The sequence below is a fragment of the Xiphias gladius genome, chromosome 8, assembly GCF_016859285.1.
Source record: "Xiphias gladius isolate SHS-SW01 ecotype Sanya breed wild chromosome 8, ASM1685928v1, whole genome shotgun sequence".
In the NCBI taxonomy this organism is placed as follows: Eukaryota; Metazoa; Chordata; class Actinopteri; order Istiophoriformes; family Xiphiidae; genus Xiphias; species Xiphias gladius.
Genome location: NC_053407.1, coordinates 25087652 through 25113084, shown reverse-complemented (window position 1 = coordinate 25113084; position 25433 = coordinate 25087652). Strand labels below are relative to the sequence as shown.

The following is a 25433-nucleotide window of genomic DNA, read 5'->3' as shown; positions in this document are numbered from 1 at the left end:
TTTTTTGTGTTTTGTCTGTACCGTTTTGTTGTTTAAACCATTGCAGGCCTGTTCTAAGAAGTTAACCGAGTTATCTGGATGACTTTGCTGAGCAACCTGTAACAAGGTATTCGGTTTACTATCATGTGAAACAAAGAAAAGCATCGCGATTTTCAGAATAGTTACCAATTCATTTTCTGTCGACCAACTTAATCGTTGCAGCTCTGCAGTATTTCATGTATAATATATGAAGTGGAATCTGTCATGGTAAATTATTCTTATTTCATAATGTAATATTGATTTCGGCCATATCTCCCAGGACTACTTGAAACATGAATATATTTATCAAGCACTAATAAGCAATGTAGTAGTTTATAATGTAGGACACAGTGTAGAAATACATTTATTAGCAGATTTAAATTACCTCCAATAAAAATATTATGCAGAGCTCCCTGAAACAGAAGGAAAGTACAAATTTCCAGCAGTGGTCATTATTTCCACATATTGATGACTGAAAGTCAGGCTGCTGTGTTGAAAGCGGAATAACTGACATACATTTTAAAATCTGCCCACCATTAATAAGTCACATAAACAGACCTCAGATTCTTGGCTTTTTGTTAAAAAAAAAAAAACGGATTTTGGACAGAGACAGTCTGCCTGTTTGTTGTCACTGAACTAAATATCGAGGATGTAGCTAAGAGTGTCTGATTTCAAAAGCCAACTGAAGAGTCCCACGACTGTATGCCGAGAGTCTTAATGCAGCTGCAACAGACGCTCATGTCTCATCTGATGTTTACAGATTTGAAACTGCAGATGGACAAAGCTAATCAAAGAAGTGTAGAAGAACTAAAGACCCTAATAGGCTAATGTGCAAGTGCTGCAGAGGGGTGAGGTGGCACTATGTGTCTTTACCCTTCCCTCACATTTCAAAATCTTCCACAAATAGTTGCCGGAGTTTTCTTGTTTTCCCTTTGTACCTCACTAGAGAAGATCGGCATGTTTGAAGTTATCGTTGCCCATCAGTCATGTTCCACCATCAACAACTGGAGGAAGCTGGAAGAACAAGACCCCTCCCCCTTGTTTTGCACCATAAAGTAATGCGGCGAGTTTCATGAGTTCTGCTGTGGGGCACACGAAGTAAAATGTACAGTGTGGAGGAGAATGCTTGTCTTCTGGGTTATGGTCTCATTGGTTAAGGGTATTTTTTAAAAAGCCTCAGTATTGATGTAAAATATTTTATAATCCACTGATTTCTCCATTATGGTCTTCTGCTTTGCTCTCCGTGACCTTCAATGTCTGCCTGAAGTGCTGTCCTGGCATCTTGCATGGCGCTTTAGCTTTGGCAGCTGTCCCGGCCGGCTTGCTTTCCATGGTGTCCAGAGTAAACATATGCCTACAAACCAACTCTGCCGTGGGCTGAAGCACATCATAGAGCGCCCGCAGTGTCCGCACATCCTCCAACGCATCGTGGGCCTTGTAGCTCACACCCAGCAGCTCCCTCACCAGATTCTCCTGTCGAAAACTCCGGAGGCAGCGGCCCCTCAGCATCTCACGGGCCAGGGGCAGAGTGTCGACACAGCCCGAGACCGAAGACTCGAACTCTGCCCTCAGGTCCATTTCATCCAGAGCCCGAGCCAGCAACGTGCAGTCGAAGCGCCGAATGTTGTGGCCGACGACGAGCGGGCGTCCGAGCATCCGGAGGAAAGCTATGAAGGAGACCAGGACCTCTCGCAGGGAGTTGGTGAGGACAAGCCGGCGATGGAGGTACAGCCTCTGTCTGCGAACCCTGAGGCCGGTGACTTCGGACGCCCCTCGCTGCATCCGACACCGAGGGATGACATAGAGGTTGAGAGAGTGGCCTCCGCTCACTGCAGCCAGCTGGACGATGTCACAGCCTTGACCTGGTGAAACAAAACGGATGTTTGCCTCTGGGAAGTCCCTCCGGACTCTGGGTGTTTGAGAGCAGCATATGTGAAAACTTTGGTGAAATGACTGAAGGCCGTCGTGTTAGCCAGAAATGCATCAAGTAGGCGTGGGAGATATGGGTTAAAAAATAAAAATAAAAATAAAAATCATACTACAACTCGTACTATGTCACGATGATGTTGTAAATTACCTCGAAAGTCAATTGAGAAACGGTTCTTGGATAAAATAACCAGACAGTAATGTCTGTTTTGGCTAGTTCAGTGAAACATGCGTCTGACATATCAGGGCATTTTTGTCGCAAACACAAGGGGCTGCTAATTGGGAATTCGGCGTACGTGATTTTCCAAAACGTAAACAAATTTGGGCTTTAAATAAAAAAAACTAAAAAAAAAAAAAAAACGGGGCTCAAGCGGCGGTTGCGACCGGGGGCCGGCGACGCACCGCAGCTTCGCCACCGCTGCCGTTAAAAGTTTTAGCCGCCGCAAGTCACGTGACAGCCCGCTACAGGTTAGCTTACCCAGCCCTGTCGTCTCCAGGTCAAAGAAAACCAGCGACTGTCCGGACTCCTCGGCTCCGCCTGACCCGGATTTTTGCATCGCGCCACGGGCTCCCGCGGTTCCCCCCCCAAAACCCGGTTTTGTAAAACAGACGAAGCAAAGACCGACCGGAGTCTCTGGCGGTTTTGGATTTAGCTGCACGACGGTTACGCGACGTCGGTAAAGACTTGGATTTATCTCCTGAAAATTTTCCCTCCACTGGGGGGGGGGGACCTGCGTGGGGAGACAGCCCCGGCCGGAAGATCAACACTTTCAAGATAAAAGCCTCGTTGAAGACGGACGGACGAAAAGAAAAACGCGCCCAAAACAAGTACTGAATAAATAAACGCGTGGAAAAATGAAATTATTATTCCTCAAGGGTACCGACAATAAGTCACAGGTCGCTATATGTTAATATATCGATTATTCTTCAACTAAACCCTTGTTCTTCTGAAAAATACAAGCGAAATCCACATACAAAGACGGCGAGTGACCTCTGACCTGTGACTATAGTAGCCGGCTGTATCTCCCTGCAACAGCAAGGGTGTTAGACTTAAGGCTGAGCATTTCTTTTCAGGAAGAAACTGTGTGAAACGTACACTTAATAGTTTGGTTCATATTTTTGTCCATTTTTAGAATTAAAGAATGAAATGAAATTCCTCAAATGCTAATGCACTGTAACTTCTTGTTTCATGAACTTAAAAAAAAAACTACACAACTAAACGGAACTCTATTGAGTCAGTAGTTAGTAACTTCCCCTTTTGGCAGATATCATAGCCTGAAAACACTTTCTGTAGCCAGCTAAGAACCTTTCTATTCCTGATTTATGAATTTTCTATCTCTTCCTCTAGATCACGTCAAGTTCTGAGATATTTTTAGGCTGTTCTGCGCACACACACACACACACACACACACACACACACACACACACACACACTATGCAAGTTTCAGATCCACCCACAGATTTTCAGTGACATTCAGGTCAGTGAACTGTGAGGGGCCGTTTCCTATAGCTTCAGACTGTGTTTTTGAAGTAGCTCACGGAGGATTTTGAGGTCTGCTCTGGATCATTGCCCTTCTGTAGAAGCCAGCATCTTTCCTGTTTCAATTTCTCGACCAATTGCAGGACATTTGCATCCAGAATTTGCACACACAACCCCAGGGAATTTTTCCACCCCTTTGCTTAACAGTTTGCAAAGGGGGCTTACTAAGTACTGACTCAGTGCTCAGACTTGTAAACATGCCATAATTAGTGTTTATTTTATTTTTTATCTTTTTGCATTACACTGATGATATAAATATCTTCCTCTTAACTCTGCTCGAAACTAGGGCCCCACGATTAATTGTTTTCTGGATCGGGAACTCGATTCGCACCCCTCTTCAATCTAATTTTCACATGACAACACCTCTGCCACGTTTGCTTTTGCAGCGAGAACCACTGCATCAAACCAAGCGCTGTCACATTAGATCATACAGAACAGTACATATTGTTTTGTTTAAATTTGTCTTATGCATTGTGAGAAGGGGGTACCCTGGCTGTGCAAAGTTGATATGAGTCACACATTTCAGTAATGATCGTATTGCTTTTCCATCTACCTGAAAGAATATGTTGCTCAAGAATCTTGAGAGAATTGTTCTCTCAATTCTGATTTAAAAAAATCGTGATTCAAATTTTATCTATGATGTACAGCTGTACTTGATACCTACCCTCCTCTATATCCGCCTCTATATAAAAGGGGTCAAGAGAAAGAGTTGTTTCAAAATAAGGTATTTCTTAAATTTCTCATGATTGTGGTATTTTGGTTTTAGATATATAATTTTGTTGCATATATTGTTGTACATTGGTTTTATGAATAAATAGGTTAAAAAAAACAAACTATGACCCCTAGTCTTTGATTATACTGATGCAGACAGACATCAAAATAAATAAATTAAATACTGTATATATCCAGCAAAGCATCTGTTTACGTTTCACTTTACGAAAATATTTTTAACCTACTGTACATGACACATCCTGGAAAACCTCTACATTTAAAGACACAGACTCACTTCTTATTCCACAATATAGAAACAGGTACAACTATCAGAAGCATAGTACCTTTAAATATGTATGTTATGTAGAAATAATTTTAGATATTTTTATGCTAAAACAAACACAAAGGTCTCTATTATGCAAATTAGCATAAAACATTTATACTGAAACAATATAGTTATTTTTGGTGGATCCTGTTTAACTCATCTATGTCTGTTCATCCTAGACAGAGATTTCCTACATTTCCCAGTATGCTGTGCAACAACCCCTTGGAAAAAAGACTTGAGGGTTTTCTGTGGCTTATTACAGGTTTACACTACTGTCCAGCAGGTGATGAAAATAACGACAGCAGGGAAAGAGTACGACAGTCGTGCTCTTTAAACAAAACACAGCATGCCTTGCAGCTGCATTGCATGCTGGTCTACTGAGGCTACCGTCTGCGGAGAGAGCTCTGCCCCTGTGTGGTTGCTGAAATTTGGTGCAAATAATAATTCAAAAAAAATACCAAGATGTCTAGAAGGTTTAATTAGATGTTTAATGGTTTTTGTGTGAAAACTGTGCTACTATTAACTGGAGAGACAACAACACTTGTGAGTATGAGACATGTTACAAAACATTAGGCAACAAAGCTACAAACTAAATGATATAAATCATGATACAGTATGAACATGACATATCCGTTAGTTTGGGCTGTAACTTTCATTATCCATCTCTGATCACAAGAAATTTCATTTAACCGTCATTTCATTTTTTTCTGGGTCTTAAAAATGTCAGTCTGTCCAGCCACCTGAGGGTACATGATGCGTACGAAACTGCAATAAAAAAGGCAGATTTTTAAATAGCATATTTTCTTTTCGTCAGATTGTTCCTTCTTTTTTCTGTAGCTTTTCTACACTAGGGTTGCCCTGAATGTACATCTTGAGACGTCGCTTTTTCTAGGATTCCATAACTTGTACAGCTCCTGCAGCATCCTGGCGTCCTCCACAGCGTTATGGGCGTCATAGGTCTCCCCCAGGAAGTACTGGACCATATACGCCTGGGAATAACTGGCCAGATGATGAAAGAGGTTCTTGCTTAGCAGGTAGGTATCCAGGAACCCAGACAGAACCTGCTGGAACTCCTGCCAGAGGTAGCACTGCTGCAGCACTCTGTTTAGCACAGGTGCATCAAACCTCCTTGCATTGTGGGCCGCCAGCAGCACGGGGTGGCGGAAAGAGCGAAGGAAGGAGATGAAGGAGGTGAGCGCCACACCGAGAGGGACGGTGTTTATCAGCACCCCGTGGCGAAACAGGCAGTCATCACTGACGGTGAAGCCCGTGACCTGGATGGCGCTCTGAGTGATGGCGCGGCTGGGGAGGGTGTAGACGTTAAAGACCTTCTCTCCACAGACGGCCGACAACTGGATGATGTCACAAATGTTGGTGTCTGAAAGTAGAGGAGGGACGGAGTAATGTGGGTTGAGAGAAAAATAAAATATCCACAAATAAAGGTTAGAATATTCCACGTTATAAAAGCATCATCTTTTTGTCATTGTTGTGCTATTTCTGCACTTCTCAGAGATCTACTGACAGTGTGACGTGGACGATATGATGATACCACGAGTTGATGCGTGGCGCACACGTGGCCACCGACTGAGATTTTAACACAGTGTTTATACTGTGGCAGCTGGCACTTTAAAGCAGTAGTCTGACATTTTGGTAAATGTGCTTATTTGCTCTCCTGCCGAGAGTTGGATGAGGAGATCGATACCGCTCTCGTGTCTGTCCGTTAAATATGAAGCTTTGGCCAGCGGCTGGTTGGCTTAGCTTAGTATGAATGCTGGAAACGGGGGGGGGGGGGGTGGCGGCTAGCCTCACTCTTGTCCAAAGGTAACAAAATCCACCGACCAGCAACTCTAAAGCAAAAGTAATTATTATGTCTCTTTTGTTTAAACTGTACAAAAACCTCAGTGTAAAAATGTCAAGTTGTGGCTTTATGAGGGATTTTGTGCCAGACTACTTCTCGTCTGGGAACAGTGGCCAGATTTAGTTACCTAAGCAGAAAGCCAAGCTAGCCATTTCCCTATTACTGGTCTCTATGCTAAGCTAGCTTCTTCAGAGGTGCTGTCCGACAGCTTTCCGACGCCGGATTAAGGGGGCTGTATCCGAAATTTGTACTCTGTAACTTTCAAAATCCAACGGTCCGGCACTCTCCCCCACTTCACTCCGTGAGTGGGCAGCTGTGCGGAGACGAGCCCCCAGGAACGAAGCTGTGCTGCGAAAGGATTTCAGCCTAGTGGCCACACAGGGTATTGCACGTTCCATGTACACCAAGTGAAGCACACTGGCTCGAATCATTGGGAAAGGAGTGGCTGTAAAACGGTGAATGCATTACAAGAAATTACTCTTCTTATCATCAGAATTTGATCCGTCTGACCCAATGATGTTTGGAAAGTCTAGAGGAGCCGTATGATTGATTCATTTTATCCCATTAGCATGTGCCGGGAGCTAACGGGAAGTCAGCCGGCTCGGCCAGCAGATGAACTACTTATGTTTTAGCATAATCTGACCCTTACACTGATGAAGGCAATGAGATGAGGCTAAAAGTGGCAAACATTTCCATACAGAGAACGTTGTGCAATTTATTTCTTCTTAAGATAGATGTTGCCAGGGAAATATTTTCAATTTGATCACATATCGGTTTTGTTGTCAAGTCCGCAGGATAATACCCTCGAAGTTGTAATTGTGGAATGTACAACTTGTTAGGTATCATCACTTACCTGTAGATCACAATATTCTTTGTAAGCATCTCTGGTGTAAACTGCTAATTGTCGCTGTGCTGTTTCTCGAAACTCCTCAGAGATCAGCTGACAGAGCAATTTTATTTATTTATTTTTTTTTCCTGGGTGGCGCTCTCTCTTCACCTGTGCAGCCACGGCATTCTCAAACTCAACACACATGAAAGAGTTTTCTGCTATGAAGGGCTGCCACAAGTGGAGAGGGAGTGAGTCCTTTTACATACACCCCCCCCCCCACCCACCCACACACACACACACACACACACACACACACAGTCAAAACCAAAGACTCTTGCACGTCACTTACGCGTCACAATGAAATCAGCCGTCTCAGCATTTAGTTTCGACAGGAAGGGTAATTTTAACTGACACTTAAAAACCAGGGATTTAGCTAATGATCGTTTACATTACTGATTAATCTGCCAACTATTTTCTCAATCGATTATTTGGACTTTGAACTGTCAGAAGATACTGAAAAACTTCCATCATAATTTACAAGAGCTGTTCAAAGAGCCCTGTAGTCATCTGATCCATTGTTATATAAAAATAATGATTTAAAGCAGTTGCTAGTTTTGCATCCAGGCTCGCCGAGCTCACAGCAGACTGTAATCAATATTTGAGTATATGTGCTATTAGAATAATGTGTATGATAATTCAATCTGTATGTCAAAACCGTCTTTTAAGTAATCAGAGGCATCCTGTGGCAGACACAGGAAGAGCATCTCTGGCGGGTTTGTGGTTTTGCACAGACAAATTCTCTGTTGTGTGTTCTTATTGCTTCAAAGTGTAATGACAGGCCAACGGTAGTCCATCCTTTTCCACCCAAACTTTACTTTAATTTCTCGACACGTTCACGGACTAGAAGAGGCAGGTGTGAGATTGCAAACCAATAAAATTCGAAACCGGAACGCACCCTGAACCCCCTTATGGTATAAAGACTCCAGACTCCACCTTATGTGTGCCTGTTAACAGCTACAGCCCTCAGACTGGACTCATAAACACAATTATGACTCTGGGTAATGTTAGAAATTCATTGTTATGCCGCAGTACTGGAACATAATGGTGGTGGTAAATAATACTTTATTACTTCATTATATTTATCTGATAACTTCAGTTACTTTTTTAGATTTAGTCTAAGGATACAAAATATGATCAACAAATGAGTTATGATGGGATGTTATCGATTCAGCTACTCAACAGTATATGAAGTAACTACCGGTAGACCCACCTTTATCACCTGCAGGGCTTTTACTTGTATTTCTACACCGTGGTATCACGTACTTTTACTTTAGTAAAGAGCCAGAGTACTTTCTTCCACCCATGACCTGAAATGGTGCCCAGAGTTAACGTTGATCGAGGATAAAAATTACATTTCTTTTCCTGTTGCCCAAAGTGCCCGGCACACAGTGGTAGAACCTGAGATATTAGTGTGACACCAAAAAAAAAAAAAAAAAAATTCTTAGTGATGACTGTGGCTCAGGAGCTAGAGCGAGTCATCCACTAACCGGACGCTGGGCGGTTCGCTCCCCAGCTCTTCCAGTCCACATGTCGAAGTGTCCTTGGGCAAGGTACCGAAGGCCCAAATTGCCCCTGATGTATCACTGGTGTGTGTGTGTGTGTGTGTGTGTGTGTGTGTGTGTGTGTGTGTGTGTAGAACAGCACTGTATGAATGTGCGTGTGAATTGGTGAGTGTGGCATGTAGTGTAAAGCGCTTTGAGCGGTTGATAAGGCCTAGAAAAGGGCCATTTACCATACTGAAAGCTCTGGAAGATTTCTGGGAAATCACTGGTAAATTCTAGTCAGTGGAATGTGTGCTAATTAAGATCTACTATCTCCAAGAGCCAATATGAACTTTAAAAGTCAAAAATAAGAATATATATAAATATAACAAAACATATACATAGGAAAATATTCTTAAAAGGGGCTTATTCTGGCACTGACTGTTCAAATAAAGTAAATAAAAGATACCTTTTTCATGTGATTGACATTATTATGACAGATGGAGGTTGGAAAAGCAGTTACCTAATCCAGTCGTCTCCAGGTCGAAGAAAACGATGGTTTTGCTGTGAGACATCTGCGGGATTTAAGAAGAGAGAGACATCCTGGGTTAGTGCTGAACTTCTGCCCAGGGCATAATAACAACAACAGTCGACTGTTAAAAAAAAAAAAACAACTGCGGCTGAACTGTCGAGGACAAAGTGGGAACTCACCGTGTTACAGTTGGACGTGGTGTCAGCCGGGTCCCGCGGCAGATTTCATGTGAAGTCAGCTGTTAATAACCTCAGTTATCTCGGCGTAGCGACTCATCTGGGGAGGGACCAACAGGTGATTCACCGCCACCGCTTGAATCGCGCTGAGCTCTACTTTCATTTTAGCGGAAGAGAAACGGGTTTTTTTCCCCCCCTCTCGTCCGTCCACATGCCGCAGCTGCAGAACAAAAAAGATATTTTCTGTGAAAGTGGAATCTTCCCCGCTGTTCGTTTGGTTTCTTTTTTTTTTTTTTCCACGGGAAGCGGCGGCTTTTGTTTTGCAACACGCGGGCGGTCCGCATTGCGAGGCTTTGTGTTGGTTGAGAAATAATGAATTAAAATAATGAGTGAATAAATACTGTTAAAAAATGCCTTTTCATAAAATAAGATGAAAAAACAAAATCCAGATGCCAGCGGTCTGAAAGCGCGTAGATTCCCTTTTGTTTCCGTGCATTTGAAACTGAAAGACGCATGTACCGTGGCCCCATTTGAAATTCAGCTCTTAGACCGACCACATCGCATCTTGTTGGCTCTGAAGTTGCCCCCCCACTAAACGATTTGAGGTAAGAGCTCTTACTGTAAAATGTGCAAAATTGCAACTAATATTTACGCCGACCTGATCATTTAAATCCATGCAAAACTAGTAGTTTAAAATAAAAGTCTTAAGGAGACTAGGACCGCCCTTTATCGCTTTGCCTCTCTCCTACTCTCTGTGTTCACATATTCAGTATTTGAACACAGCTGGATGCCCATTAAAGCTGATCTCATTTGCATTTTTTTTTTTTTTTTTCTGTTTCTGTTGTCAGACAATGGAACATTTACGAAATAGTGACTGAAAGTGGCCCATTAAGACCACGTGTTAACCAGCAGCCACTTCCAAGCTGCTGCTCTGCACTGCTAGGATCCGGATTTTATTCCCGCAATGTTGCCTGACAAAATCACCACACACACATACGTCAAGGACGACGACTGTGCTGTGATTTAGGCCACGTTTGCTTGATCACCCAGAGAGAAAGTTCAAAGCTAACTGGTGTCTGTGTCCGCCGCCGTGCGGGTCGGTTAAACGAGAAGCGTCGAGAGGTGAGCCTGCAGACGGAAAGCCCGACCGAGTGCTTGCCACTGGCGACTCTCTTCTACGGAAAGTAGCTGAGGTTCGTCCAAAAAGTCGCTAGATGACGCTCGGTGCTTTGGTGAAGGAAAGTCGCTCAAGGGGTGTGAAACGTCGGTATATCTAGTGACCAAGGCGACAAGTCGGCAACACTGCCTGTAAACGCCCCCCCGGATGACGCAATACAAAATGTTTGCGCCGATTCATTTTGAAAGAGTAATAACAGCCAATGGGGAAGCTCCAACACTCGGCCGGCCGACCAATGGTGTGACTTCAGCTCTCAGTCACGTGGCATTCGGCTGACCAACGGTGTGCCTTTATCACTTTATCAACATATATGCAGACAACGAAGGATTTAAAATGTTTTAAAAATCGGCTTTGTAAATGTTTTATGAGGAAGGAAATGCATTCAACATTTTGGTTTTTTTAGGCCTCGACGATACAGACAGTGTGTTTTGGTATGTAACAGTGAATGCAAATATAACTTCGATTGTTTTACAAGAAAACTAAAACTGTACATCTTATATTGAAAAGAAAAGCACATCTGTGATGTTGATAACACTTGTGAAATAAGGAGAAGTTGAAAGTGACATCCTTTCACAGTACAAATACACATTTCTGGTCAGGCAAAATATTACACAACTCACTTGTGTTTGGCTGCAGTTTTGCTTTTTTAATAAGCAGATGAATTTTCCCCCATAAAGTCTTTTTTTTTCTTATAACCATAGACATGTTTATATCATTAAAAAAAGAAATATAACACAAATTGCACCTTATACATAACCGTGTCCAGAGTGGCGCAGACAGAGACACAATGCTTTTCTTTTTTTCGCTTCGTAGCACGAACAGGACAGACCAGGTTTGGCCTGTTAAAATGTTGCCATGATTAATAGTAGATAATGAACCGTACACAGGATAATATATCCTTTTATAACACCTTTTATAACAGATTCTTTTAAACCAATGTACACCCCAAACGCATGATCATAAATAGTACATACACTGTGTATAAAAGAGGAACAAAAACAACCAGAGAAAGCAGAGCATGCCTTCCAGTGACAGTTACATTCACTTTTTTTCTTTTCTTTTTTTTTTTTGTGGTTTTTTTTTTTGTTTTTTGCAGAATGCCATATAGACAGCCTGGACATGTACAAACACCATCCCTTCAAATACCAGCTTAAAGATATTTGACCAGGAATCAGTTTTTGTCCTTTTCAGCTCACCTCCCAAACTGTTCTCTCTCTTCTAAACAGGTCTACAGTTAATGTTCTAAAAAAAAGACGACATGTTGCAAGTCTCCACACCTGCATTAAAACTGAGATCAGCGCAGTCTTCACTGAGACTTCAGGCTTCGGGGAAAAGTTGATTAATACTGATTGTGTTGGTGAGATCGGAGCAAAGGTCGCCCAAAAGTATCTGATCGCAGACGCAGCAAGCAAGGAGAGATATTGCAGCTTTAGTACAGAGACATCATTGCTGTTAAGCTACTGAGTAGGCCCGTAAAACTGAATACTACACTGCTACTGTATGGACAGAGACGGAGAGAGAGTAAGATTATGCAGAAACACGAGGACGGTCTGAGTTAGGCGCTACTTGTTTTTGTCTGGTTAACAGGCAGATTAAATGCTACTTTTTCACAGCCAGAGCTGGGAGAGAAGAGGATGGAAGAGCTACCGTTATGTTTGTTAAACAAGAAGAAGAAGACAGTATATTGGATGGCTCAGAGGACAACGTGGACGGTTCGAGTGAGTCGGCGAATGCAAGAGTCTCCCCCACAGGTGCAATGAAACTCAGTCTAATGAAATAATTCTTAAGTCTGAGTTAGTTTTTTTAAGTGTCACTTGATGGTTGCAGAGATTTTTTCCACCCTCCTAGGAATAATATTTCAGGGGAAACACTAGCGTATGTGTGCCTAGTGACGACTACACATTCTCAGAATGGGAGCTGATACAGTGGCAGGAATTATTCACTCATTCATTCAGACGCGCACACACACACACAGACACACACACACAGACACAGACAGGAAAGAAAAAATGGCTTTCATCTGAACAAAAATAAACCGTGAAACAATATTGACGACAAAAACATGACATCTTTGATATCAATAACAACACCTATAATACAGCAATAATATATATTTAAAAAATTCAAGTCCTGACAAAGTAACACTGATGTTTCTGAGTAAAACAGAGGGAAAAAACAGAAAGCTTGCGGGGAAAGGCAGATTTAAAACACTTATGGCTGACTGGCATTTGACACGTCGGGTCAAGTACGGGTGAAACCCAACGTATGCGCAGATCGACAGCTTTTCCTTCTATTATTTCTCAAGAGTATAACCCAAGGACAACTCAAAGCTGGCTCTGTTCATTGTGAAATAGAAAAAGAGAAAAAAAATATCAAATGACAGGAAATTGAACAAAACCAGCACAGAAACAAAAGTGGAACCTGAGTTCCAGACACTTCACTTTGCAAAGAACGGGAAATAGAGACTAATCAACAATGAACGACCCAGGAGCAGCACTGGAGTTTCTTTCTATGTACACTTCTTTCCTCTGTAACATAATAATAATAATAATAATAATAATAATAATATGTAACATACAGCTGTGACATATTTCTGTACAGTTTCTTCAAACTGATGTAGGAAAAAATGTGATGGAGAAGCATGCAGCCTCTTGGCTGGTGTGTCCTGTGTAAACGTGAAAAGCAGACTTAGCTTGGTGCTGGTTACAGACAAAATGTCCGCCAGTTCAGTCAATATGGCTACATTTCTTCTGGGTGGCTTTAACCACCTGCCCACATGCTAAAAAATAAAGACAGGGCACTATAAGATTTGGCTTTGCAGGTGTGGGTTTCTTTCTGTGTCTCACTACCCGTCCTTCCCTTCTTCTTCTTCTTCTCTCTCCTTTAACCGACCCCTGGTGCTCCAGCAGGGGCCAAACAGCACTGAGATCAGAGGGTCAACAAGCTTTTCACTTCACTCTTTCTGCTATTCACATTATTCGTCAGTCTTCCTCCTTCAACCTGTTTAGTCTGTTGGTTTGTCCCTCCGTGTAATGTTTCCTGTCTTCTCTTCTTTTAGTCCCTCAGCTCTCTGCTTTGACTGGACCAGGGGAGGAGGAGGGTGGGCACCGAGGAGGGGCAGCGGGCGACCCTGGGCACGAACTTCGCCCCGCGACCAGCCTCGTCCAACCCCGGACTCTCCCTCCTCCCCTTCTCGCGCACCCTCCTGCGCTCGAACAGGCGGCGGCCGGCGTTCCTTCCCTCCCCGGCTTCACACCATGAACTCGTTGCTGCCGTACAGAACCAGCTGCTGTGGCCCCGAGCTGAAGTCCGACTCCCTGCGGTGGCTTCCCGAGGGCTCGCGTGGCGAGCTGCGGCTCAGCCTGAGCCTGTGCTGGGTCTTGCCGGCTCGGTGGCCCCCCTCCGCCTCGGCCAACGGGGCCCCCAAACCGCAGGAGGTGAGCAGGGGCCCTGAGGAGGAGGAGCGGAACCGGTAGTGAGGGGACGGAGAGCCGGAGGCGTTAGAAGAGAGAGAGGACGAGGGGTGGTAGGAGGAGATGGTGGAGGTGGAGTCTGCTGAGTCCTGGGAGTCCGGCTGACGGCGCAGAGCTCGTCTGCTCTTTGCCTCCGACTTTCTGGCGCGATAAGTTCCGCGCTCTGCGGAGAGAGAGAGAGCAGCAGTGGTGGTGGAGAGGTGTTAATGACACATCATGAAAAAGGTTAGAAAAGACACATGCTGAAAATATACAGCAAGAGATAAGAGATAACTACAGGTCAATCTGTGCATTTAGGTTACAGCTAATATTTTAATTATAGCCAGATTCCAAAAATACTCTGTAACTGCAATTGTCAAGTAAAGACTTTAACCAGATTTCACTCCATTAACTTTGAAATTAGAGTAAACACAATTCAATTAGCAGACCTTAAGCTATTGCTTTAATTAACTTCATAACAGTGATCAAGTTATGGTGTGCATGCACAAACAAAAGCTAACGCGACTGTGATCATAAATACTTTGTTTTGCCAGCAGTGCTCAGCCCAGCACCTGCTGCGATCAAAGTAAGGCGGGAACAGAGGAGTTATCGGACACAAACCAGCACAACCCAACATACACGCATGTCCAGAAATACAGTGTAACACACACACACAAGCGCACCAGAGGGGTCGGAGGTGGCTCCCTTGGTCTCCATGGTGATATTTTCAGAGCTGTCTGCTGTCCCGATGGAGGCCTCAGATTCAGGAGTCTCATCGTCGGACGCCCGCGGCTCCAAGATCAACATCTCATACGTCAGCTCCTCCCTGCAGACACACACACACACACACACACACACACACACAAACAAAATTACAGGTTGGGTGGTGTTTTATCCAAATGAGCTCATTTACATTTGAGCCTTTGGGAATTTAAAACGGCATGCAACTGTGTGTGCCTCTAATTTGATCCATATAACATACAGGGGCTGAGCAATGACCTAAAAACAACAGGGTGCGAACAGACAGACATTCACTCAGAGCTACCAGCTGTTACTGGAAAAGTTCTTTCAGAGTTTTTGAAGTCATATTTTATGTGGAGAAAATTAGCTTTCTTCAGAAAGGCTATGCTTTTATATCTTGTTTATGCAGAAGCTTCCTCCCACTTACGTCACACAATAAACAACACAAAAACACCCCCAGAGTCATCTGATCGGAACAATCCATCCAGAGAGACGTCATACTTCTCTTTCTGCAGACTCTCGATCTGCTCGGTGAGGATCCGCTCCTCTTGCTGCATCGCCAGCTGCTGCTGCTCGTTCAGCCCGGCCTCTGCTGCATCCTCTCCTCCTCCTCCTCCTCCTCCGCCTCCTCCGCCTCCGCCTCCTCCCGCACTCTCTCCATCCACCTCAGGGGGCGCCCGCGGGCTGAGAGGAGGCGAGGGCGTGTGGGTGCTGCTTTGTCGAACACGGCCTTTGCTCTGCAGGTTCACACACACAAAATTGCACAGCGTGAGAGCGCGTGTCAGCCGAAGTTGACCAACACAAATCAGGTTACCGCTGACGGTGACAGTGATGAAGCACAGACAGCGGACTCGCCATAGTCACGGTTGGATGTATTGACCACAGTTCACACACCACCACTGCTAAGAAACTATGACACACACACACACACACACACACACACACACACACACACACACACACACACACACACACACACACACACACACACACAGGTAGGCATTACCTTAAGTTTAGCTGTGTTAGGCTGCATGTTAATAAGTTGCGAAGCAGAAACAGAAAGCAGAGAGCGGTCAGTGGAGTCAGCGGAGCTACAGTCAGAGTTGTTGCTCTCTCTGAGCACTCGGCACAAACAAACATTAACCAAAGACAAATCTACCTGTCTTGAAATTGGAAAAAAAAAAAAAAAAAGAGGAACCTTCATTTGTCCCACAGGAACAGTACCACTAGTTTGATAGCATTGTCATTTCAAACATCTGGATGTAGCCAGCAGGTTGTTAGCTTGGTTTGCTTTCCACAGAGCAGACAAAGCAACAACACCACAATGGAAATTCTCTGGACAAATTAACTTTACACAATCAGCAGAGGCACATAACGTAGCGCACTGTGTGTGAAAGTGTGTGTATCCTGCAGGTCAAATCCGCATTGTTAGCAGTAGCTGGGTAGATTAGCTTCAAAACTTACTCTGTGGTGTCATTTAACAGTTCCGGTTTTAATGTACAAATTGTGGCTTCATGAGAATCAACTTATTTCACTTAATGCCCAATCGCGTGGCTATTTGTGAGTCATTAATTAACTAGCAAATTCGTTTCGCTGTATAACTGCTGTTGTTATATCATAGCCAATGTTAGTTGCTGCTAAAATCCCATCTGTTCGCACAACAGTCAGCTGACAGGCAGAAATGAGACCGAGTCAACGTAAAGAAACAAGTCAGTCTCAAGTGTCGAGACGTAATGGAGTCCAAGTCAAGTTCTCAGCCAGAGTTCTCAGCATATTCTGGCGAAATAAGTTGAACTGAGGCGAATCTGCGCCACACAAAACCCGGCACGAAAAACGGCCGTGTCTACACAGTGCCATGGTGGCGTGTTTTTATGTGAAAGTCCAAGGTATTTTTAAATTAAGCAAATAAATAACTCATCTGTTTCATGTTCAGTACATTTCTTAAAAAAACAAAAAGTTAAGCTTAAGGTCATCGGAACCCAAGTCATTTCTCTGCACAAGAATTTATCGAGTCTCTAGGCGATAAAATTGGAGCTGATTTCAGACTTTGGTCCGAGCCGACATTATCTAGACACATAAAGACAACAGCGACAAAAAGATTTCCAGTGAGTCTACCTGTGTCCGTTTTATACTCTTTAAACCTCCAACGTGGTCGCTGAGGGCCACATTTCATCACCTGAATCACATATGTAACAATATCAACTTGCTTTTAGAGTCAACGTACAATAAATATGCAACAAGCAAATTTTTGGGTTTTAGTAAAGAACGATTCAATAAAGTAACAGTTTTAAGCAACGACACAACACAACTAACCCACTTCTGATAAAACAGTGACAAATACACAAAGAGAGAGGCAGACACCTAAAAGAGTACTAGATTACAGACAGACGTGATGAGCACTGGGACTGGACGTTACAGACAGTATGAGTGGACGGAGCAAATAGACTGGAGGACTGGACAGGACTGGTGGTGGGCGGGCACATGGAGTGAGAGGGGCATACATACCGGGGTGGCAGTGCGGGTTATGCTCATAAACCTAACAGCAATTAGTACGGGTTTCTGGAAGGAGGGGGTGGGGGGAGGAGGGAAGGAAGGACAGATTAGGGTTAGGGAGTGGTGAAGGTAATCAAGTAAGCATGGGCTTTTGTGATTCGCAGGTTAAAAGAGGTCTTGACATTTACATTTAAACTGAGCTAAGTTTGGTTGGAGAGCGGGAGTTGTTTTTGTTTTTTTTCAAGACATCTAAGTCAAGGCTGGATCACCAACCGGGCAAAGTGGGCAACTGTCCAGGTTCGCTCTATATCAGATGAATTGAAAAATTTGTTGGAAAAAATTGCACCTCCGACATTTCTGAGACATTGATTGTTTTAGTTTATTTTGTGGTCATTGGTTATAAAGTGTTTAATCAAATTCAATTTTTTAATGCATCATAGTAATTAACGGTCAGAAGACCTCAGGCAAAAGCTGTATTACTCCGTCATAGAGGTATTGCAAAGACTCAAACAACAATTATTTTCATTATCCATGTGTCTGAGAATTATTTTCTTTAATAATGAAGGGATTTTTTTAGTTACTGAAATGCCAGAATGGTGAAAAAGGCCCGCCATTTTTCCCTGAATCCCAAGTTAACATATTCAAACGGCCTTTTTGTCTGACCAACAGTCAAAAACCCCAAAAATCTTGAGTTTCCTTTCATAGAAAACTGGGAATCTAGCAAATACTCACATTTGAGAAGGTGGCACATTTTTTATTTTTTTTGGCATTTCTGCCTAAAACAAAATGGCAAAAAATATTAGGTTAAAAGTATCAAAATTGTTGCCGGTTCACTCTCTCTCAAGTGACTAATTGATTGATGAATTATTTATTTCTGAGTACCGGTGGCTTTCTGGGTGCCTGGAGAAATAATTAAGCTGCCGTGTACATTGGTGGAAAAATTACTCAAATCCTTCACATACATAAAAGTAGAAATGCCACAGTAAAAATACTCCATTCCATAGTAAAAGTCCTGTATTCAAATGACTACTTAACAGTAACAGTACAGCCGTATTGGCATCAAAATGTACTTAAGTGGAGGCAAATCCTAACTAAATATGTTCATTGAAGTGCTGTTGACACAACAGTTGTACAGTATGTATCCTTGACATGTTTGTAACCAGGTATGAAGTACAGAGCCTTTTTTTTTAAAAACTATTTCATCAATAGTAGTAGTAGATCTTATGTGATGTTACATATTGTACTTAGTGTATTGTCAGTGTTTCTGCTGCTGCAGGTTTTTCCTTTCAATAATTATTTTATGGTTCAAATTTGATTTATATATATATAGATAGATATAGTTTGAAGTTGTCTTAATTCAATCCTCATTATTCCTTCTTACTTATGATTTGAATGTATGCATTGAAATGACCAACATGAGCGACATTACCCTTTTCCGATGTGCTTTTCTGATGTGCTGTAATATCCATGAGCTTATGCTCCCAGATGGCAAATAGACTGAAAACCAGTTGCCGGTCCGGTAACTGGTTTTAATGTTGTGGCTGATCGGTATAATGTCAGTTGCCTTTAATTCGTTGTCACTCTTTACACTCCCTCCTTTGTCTTTTGTACATGGACAATGTTTTTCTCTTAAAAAAAAGAGCTCTTTTGGGAGCTCCTGTTTAACACCCGCTGTGACCTTGAAGTATGTTAGATAATGAGAGTAGGGACATGCATTAATAATAGAGATGTATATAGCAGTTTATCTTGTGTAAAATGTTACCGTGTCCTGCCGTGTACATTTTTAAGGTCTATCCCCTTTGGTTGTGTTTTCTGTCGGCTTTCTGCTTGTGTAACAAACACACGAGAAAATCTGTCGATGAAGGATGTAAATAAACACAGAGGAATGAACTCCTGGCATGGCCGTGCGAGAGCCATGCCAGCTGCTCGTGGAGCCGAAACCTGTCGCCATTTAAAGGATGAGTGAGAGGAACAAGTAGGAAAAACATACACCTCAGTGGCAGATAATGAGGCTTATTCACGGAGCATCTTTAGCATGACCAGTGCTTATCGCAGAAGCCTGTTGTCGAGCGACTGACAGCAGGCACAGCCTGGCCTTACCATGGATTTCCTGATGTGGGTCAGTCTGCTCTTGGCTTTGCTCTCCGCAAACTCCAGGCTGCTGATGTCCTTCAGACGAGCTTTGTATTTTCTCATCTGCTCGTTGATGATCAGCTCCACGCACCTACGGGGGAGAGGCGTATTTAGAGCAGAGCAGGTGTAGCGCAGAGGGCCGGGCTGCACAAGGTCTTTTCTAGGTTCTCAGTAACTACTACTTAGTTGCAAATGAGTGATTTGCTAATTCACTTTGTTAATTTACTAAAAACTTAAGCAAAGTCATAACGTCTCGAGGTATAGAATGTAAGTGGTGGGCTTTTTTGACTAGAACTTTTAATATTTTATTGTTCTGTTTTATGGGAACTATGTCTCTGAGTTTGACAGCAATGTACAAATCATGAAAATATGACATAAACATAACAGTACCTTTTGAAAAGCAGATTTTTATGATTTGTATATATTTATTATTGTTATTGTTGTTTACATTTTTTTTTTATGTTTAAAAAATTCCAACACATAGCGGAAGACCTGATCTAACGTTGGACCATAACCTATTTCCCCTCACACTCGATGTCAACACATTTGCTTCCTTGTTGTTGGAAGATATTTGAAACTATTAATAAACATATGGCTGAAAAAGAAAGAAAGAAATGTCTTAGCTAGTGTGTGTAAACTGGCTGCCAAGAAAATGTGCGTTGTCAAGTCAGAAGTAATCAACCATTTAAATACAAAGTCACTGTGGCATCACAAATGACAGTTAAAGGTTGAGAAATGAAATCTCAAACTACCAATCCTTTGTTAATGTATTACTTTGTTTTATTTATCTGTGCCTAGATGCAGTCGTATGTGTGTGTCAGAGTTAGTATTCATGCAGTGTAGAGTGAATCATGCTGATCTAACCAATGCCATCCGGTCAGTCAGTCATTATGGGCTTAATGTTTGACACAAATTGTGCTGGTTTTGTGACACGTCGTTTAAAATCTTTCCAGCTGACGTCTTTGTTAAACAGCATTTTAATATTAAGTTTCAGGCCCGACGTCAGTATTCAGTCTCGACGGTTTATATATCAGCTAACGTTAGCTTTATCAGTTGCTTCACCTGGCTACGCAGCATTTACACCTGGCGGTATGGGTGTAAATGTTCAGTAGCAACTAATCTCTCTAAGTAAGAACTATTAGACTGTCATAACTTAGGTAAAGATTGAATTTTCAGAGAGCCGCGCCTAAGATTAACACCATCAAAGCACATCTACAAGGTTCTCCCGCCAAACAGGTGGATAATGTTGTAAGATAACAGTTTCAGAGCCACAGTTACTTTGTCCCTACAGGCCTCCATACACACTTTTCTATCAGCCAATCAAAAAGGACTCCCGTTATGCCACTTGATATAAAGTCGTAACGCTAAAGTATCCAAACATTTGTTTTGCCACAGCCTGGATGGTTTAAACTTTATGTTATTTTTGTGCTGTGTGAGGCCACCAACAAGAAATTATTCGGCTCATTATTTTTGCTCTCTGTTGCAGGAAGTTGCTTTGATCACGGGCCCTGTTTGATGGTTTAGAGTGGCAATTTGCATAACTTGAGTAATAAGATCAAGGCCAGTGGACGTACGCGGTGGTTTTGCTGATGTCTTGGACGCTCTGCAGCGGGTCGATGGTGTCCGGGCAGCGAAGGATGCAGGGCGCGAACACGATGGCGAGTGCGTTGGCTGACATCCTGTTAGTCTCCTCCTGCAGGGCGATCCTGTAACGCACCACAACATAGTCCTGTTAATCCTGATGCTGATCCTTAGAGAACACGACGCCCGTTCCCAACGTACACAACACTGAGAGAGGATGGCGTGTGACTGACACGGCTAATCCAGAGTGTTTGATAATCAGTGAGAAAAAAAAAACAAAGGGAATCTGAAACCTCTGGAGCCAAGATTTAAAAAAAAAAAAAAAAAAAAATCCTGACTGACATTTTGCTCGCAGGCAGATTCATCCTTCGGATCCTGTTTCAAAAACCTAATTTTCAGACTCAGGCTGTCTCGCCTGAGCTTCTACCGCTGACGTTGATTCTCATCTCATCTCTCACCTGACCAGATGGAAGATGAGGCGCTCCAGTGTGCTCAGGTGTGTCCTGCTGAGCTGGTCGATCACCGAATACACCCCTCGGATCACCTCCCGCTTGTCTGGCTGACCTGAAAACGGACACAAAAAAAGACCCCCGAAAAAAAATCACACAAATCATCAAACTGTCTCTCAGCTGGAGGAACCTCTGGACTGACAAACCGTAAAAAAAAGCAGCCGCTGAAGGGGCAGATTATGAGCTCACCCATGGCCCTGAGGAACTCCTCGTACAGTTCAAAGGTCATGAGAGGGCTGGGCAGGTCACGCAGCCACTGTTTGAGAACACTGGCAATGACGTGGATGTTGTAGTCGTCCAGGTTCACACTGTTCACATCTGGAGCAGAGAGATGCGTTCGGGCGAATTAACATTCATTCATATTTCTGTTTTTTGCGACTGTATACAGTATATTTACAAGTTTAGTGGTAGAGGTACTAGTAGCACTAGTAGTTGTAAAAGTAGCAGTAGTAGTAGTAGTAGTAGTAGAAGAAGTAGTAGAAGTAGTATTAGTTGTAGAAGTAGTAGTAGTAGCAATAGTAAAAGTAGTAGTAGAAGTGGTAATAGTACTAGCAGGAGAAGAAGCAGTAGCAGAAATAGTAATACTAGTGACAGTAGTAGAAGTAGACGTAGTAGTAGTGGAAGACGAGGAGGTAGTAGAAGAAGTAGTAGCATTTGGAGTAGTAGTATTAGTGTTAGTAGTAGTAGTAGTAGTAGTAGTAGTTGTTGTAGCAGTAGAAGTAGTAGTAAAAGAAATAGTAATAGTAGAGGGTGAAGTAGTAGTAAATTAGGTAGTTGTGGTAGTAATAGTAGTAGTAGTACTTTATTGTTAGAGGAGCCTGAATAGACGTGAATTAGACTTTATCTTCAAACAGCTGCATCTCAAACTTAAATCAATATTTACACTATATAAAGACTTTTATTCCAAAATCTGTTAGTTTAAACTTTCCAATATCATCACATTGGCTAAAGCTGCTTTTACACCAGAACTAAAAAAAAAATCAGTCACTTAAGTATGAACATCAGGAGCATGAACACACAGATATCATACAGAAATGAAATGAAAGGTGTCGGTCTCACCTGTGTCCAGCCCCTGCCGGAGTTCCTTGATCTTATTGGTGGAGCCCGACTTCCTGTAGATCCCCTCCGTGTAGAGGCCGTGCATCTCGATGTAGTTGATGAGTTTCTCCACCAGTTGTGGCACCGTCCGCTCCTCGCTGGTCAGGCGGGACAACTCCACGCCGAACTGTCGAGACGACAGCTCCGGATCGTACTTGCACGGAAAAATACAAACACGGAAATAGGTCAACTTAAAGCGGAGCTACTGCACGTAACCTTTGCTGAGCAGCGGGCCGTGGCCCCTGCGACAACTGCAGCATGGCGACGACCGATGGGAGTCCGTAAACTCGCTTAGTATAGACCGACCCTGACGAGCCCGTGGCTGCAAAAAAAATCTGAGCGAATTGAAACGAGCAAAGAGCTTTAAGGCTAAAAAATGGCAATTTTATCCGTTTAAAATGAAATCTACAACACAAAGTGTGCAAAAAGTAAAGGGGTCTGAATACTATCAGAAGCCATTGTCTATACCGAAGGCAGAAGTACTCTGAATAAACTGATTTTGCTGTAATATCCATATTCATTGCTGTCTTCGTTAATTTGTTGTGATACAACAGCATCCTGAAACACGACGCCTTGAGGTAACAGACAAAAAAAAAAAAAAAAAAAAATCTTCCTACCTTTTTACTGCACTTGGTCGTCATCTTGGAGCAGCACTTCCTGTGGCAGGCGTAGCGACACACTGCAAACGACAGAACAACACAGTCAGCCTGGCGACGCTTCTCCAAACGCCCCCCGCCCCTGACGCCACAACCACTGCCACGACAGCCGCCGCCAGCCACGACCTCAAAGGATCGGGGCAGGTAAAAGTCGGGAGCTGCAGAGAGTCTGGATGTGATGTCTGCTCTCTGAAGGTGCAGATGGAGCTTTGTAACCAGACAGGAGATGAATTTATGAAAGGAGCGGGAGGTTTAATCGAATTTTTCAGACACTCAGGGAGCCGGGGCGAGTGTGTGAGCTTTGTGAGTGTGTGTGTGTGTGTGTGTGTGAGAGAAAAGAGTAGGAGGGGGTGTAATGTGCTGTGTGGGTGGAAATAAAAACTACAGACAAGGGCGTGAGTGCGTGTGGCTAAGTGAGTTAGGAGAACATTAGGAACTGCTGGAGCTGTGTATATATGTTTGTGTGTGTGTGTGTGTGTGTGTGTGTGTGTGTGTGTGTGTGTGTGTGTGTGTGTGTGTGTGTGATATCGGGCAGACTTGCAGGTCTTTACAGCCTGCTTTTAGGCCAAATCCAAGTGTGCAAAACAAGGCAAGGCAAAAAACGTGAGTTATACAGTATTCCTCAATATCTTTACCCAAAGGTAAAGGTCATCATATAAACTGTCCTTGTCCTGAATTTCAATTAATTCCAGTAGTAGGAGTAATAAGTATATCCATTGATTTAGTCAGAGAAAATACATGACATTTAAACCTGATTCCTTCTAAGTTTGTTGATGGTGCTGCAATAATGTGGTGGACAATTTGGCTTCCACAACATTTAAAGCTTTACATCTTTACATCCATAGAATGTCTGACACGACTTGAAACACATATAATTCAGTGACGGCGCTCATTTTCAGTGCGTGCCCTGTGGTGCCTTCACGCCACAACTAGTCAGGTGCGGTTAAAATGAATGTTCAGGGTGGTGCGAGCGCCGACGTTCAAACTCTACTGTGGACTAAACAACCACAGAGAGTTGGTTGCATGAAAACCTGGGTACTGGTCCACTTCCAAGCAAACTCCCATTTATTTGTGGTGCGAACACAAAGTGGACCAACCACAGGACTGTGAGATTCATGAACTTAGGATCAATGTGAAAAGCTGAACACCTAAATACAAAATTAGCCATTTGCTGATTGTAGGAGGCTGTCAAGGAAGTTAAAATAGATTAAAAGTGACAAAAGAAGAAGACTTTTTGTTATGTGTGTGTGTTTTTTTAATGTTTCCAATCCTCACGTTTGCAGACGCAGGCTCGGTCCATCATCCAGATGAGGGAGGAGCAGTACTCGCAGTAGGTAGGGATGCTGTACTGGGTGGACTTGAAGATGTGGCCATTGTGTTCCTCCACCTGCAGGGGGCGGTAGAGCCAACAGACAGATCAGATTTACTTCAAGAAGTTGCTGGTTTTTTTTCCCACATGCTACCCGGGTATTGCTAAACTCACAATGTCAGTTTCCTTCTTCCTCGACTTCTTGCGCTCACGTTTAGGAGCCTGAAAAGAGACACATTTGTTACTTTGTGCATTTTGTGTGTTTCTGGTGAATGCTGCACATGTAAAGAATGAATCTATATATATATATATTATTTAGACAAAAGTCATTAAGTGCTCCACAGTCTTAAAGTTCACAGTGTGCATTTTAGGCAAAAAGGTACACAGCATAACTTTTAAATTCCCATTATCTGCATTCTTTTCTTGGAATTTATTGAGTAGTTATTATTTATTTATTTATTTATTTGCTTGTTTGCTTACATTTTCCTATATTTATCATAGATAAACCTGTTAAAATCACTCCAGACCTACAACTAGCCCCGTACTTGTCCATCAATTAAGTCTTACAGCTCAAGAAAGTACTCCTCAGTTATTTTCTCGTCCATCCGTCTGGGATTTATGCATCTTACCCTGCCGATGGTTCCCTCCATGGGCTTGTATTCAGTCATGAATTCATCCAGGAAGACCTTGAAGGTGTTGACCCACACCTTCACCGGCGACTCGCTCCAGTCTCTCTGCTCCAGACGCATGGTCTTCTCCAGGATGTGCTCGAACAAGGCGTAAAGATCCTTGTAACGGATGCTCTTGCCATCATCCATCTGGCGGTGG

At 43.0% G+C, this 25433-nt stretch overlaps 2 protein-coding genes across 10 annotated transcripts in view; both read right to left on the bottom strand.

Moving 5' to 3' along the window:
* Positions 1-604: 604 nt before the first annotated feature.
* Positions 605-2660, bottom strand: LOC120793831 (protein PML-like). Its single transcript, XM_040134262.1, has 2 exons — positions 2423-2660; positions 605-1880 (listed from the first exon to the last, which is right to left on the bottom strand). The coding sequence occupies exons 1-2, from the start codon at positions 2499-2501 to the stop codon at positions 1216-1218; spliced, it is 744 nt and encodes a 247-aa protein (XP_039990196.1). The 5' UTR covers positions 2502-2660; the 3' UTR covers positions 605-1215.
* An 8381-nt stretch (positions 2661-11041) lies between these two features.
* Positions 11042-25433, bottom strand: part of LOC120793171 (unconventional myosin-IXa-like) — a 163690-nt gene continuing 149298 nt past the window's right edge. For all 9 annotated transcript variants that reach the window (XM_040132969.1, XM_040132972.1, XM_040132971.1 and 6 more), the window contains 12 exons: positions 25235-25423; positions 24780-24827; positions 24572-24683; positions 23258-23319; positions 22602-22794; positions 21732-21860; positions 21492-21597; positions 21027-21158; positions 19420-19543; positions 15328-15563; positions 14769-14911; positions 11042-14269 (listed from right to left, as the gene is read on the bottom strand). In XM_040132969.1, coding sequence (XP_039988903.1) covers positions 13884-14269; positions 14769-14911; positions 15328-15563; positions 19420-19543; positions 21027-21158; positions 21492-21597; positions 21732-21860; positions 22602-22794; positions 23258-23319; positions 24572-24683; positions 24780-24827; positions 25235-25423 — 1860 coding nt within the window. In that variant the 3' untranslated portion in view covers positions 11042-13883. The remainder of the gene's footprint in view (positions 14270-14768; positions 14912-15327; positions 15564-19419; positions 19544-21026; positions 21159-21491; positions 21598-21731; positions 21861-22601; positions 22795-23257; positions 23320-24571; positions 24684-24779; positions 24828-25234; positions 25424-25433) is intronic.

Bases quoted from the DNA above. Each gene is read 5' to 3' on its own strand.
- LOC120793831 (XM_040134262.1), bottom strand. From the start codon at position 2,501: ATGCAAAAATCCGGGTCAGGCGGAGCCGAGGAGTCCGGACAGTCGCTG. The intron at 1,881-2,422 runs GTAAGCTAACCT...TTGTTTCACCAG, and splicing joins CCTGGAGACGACAGGGCTGG to GTCAAGGCTGTGACATCGTC.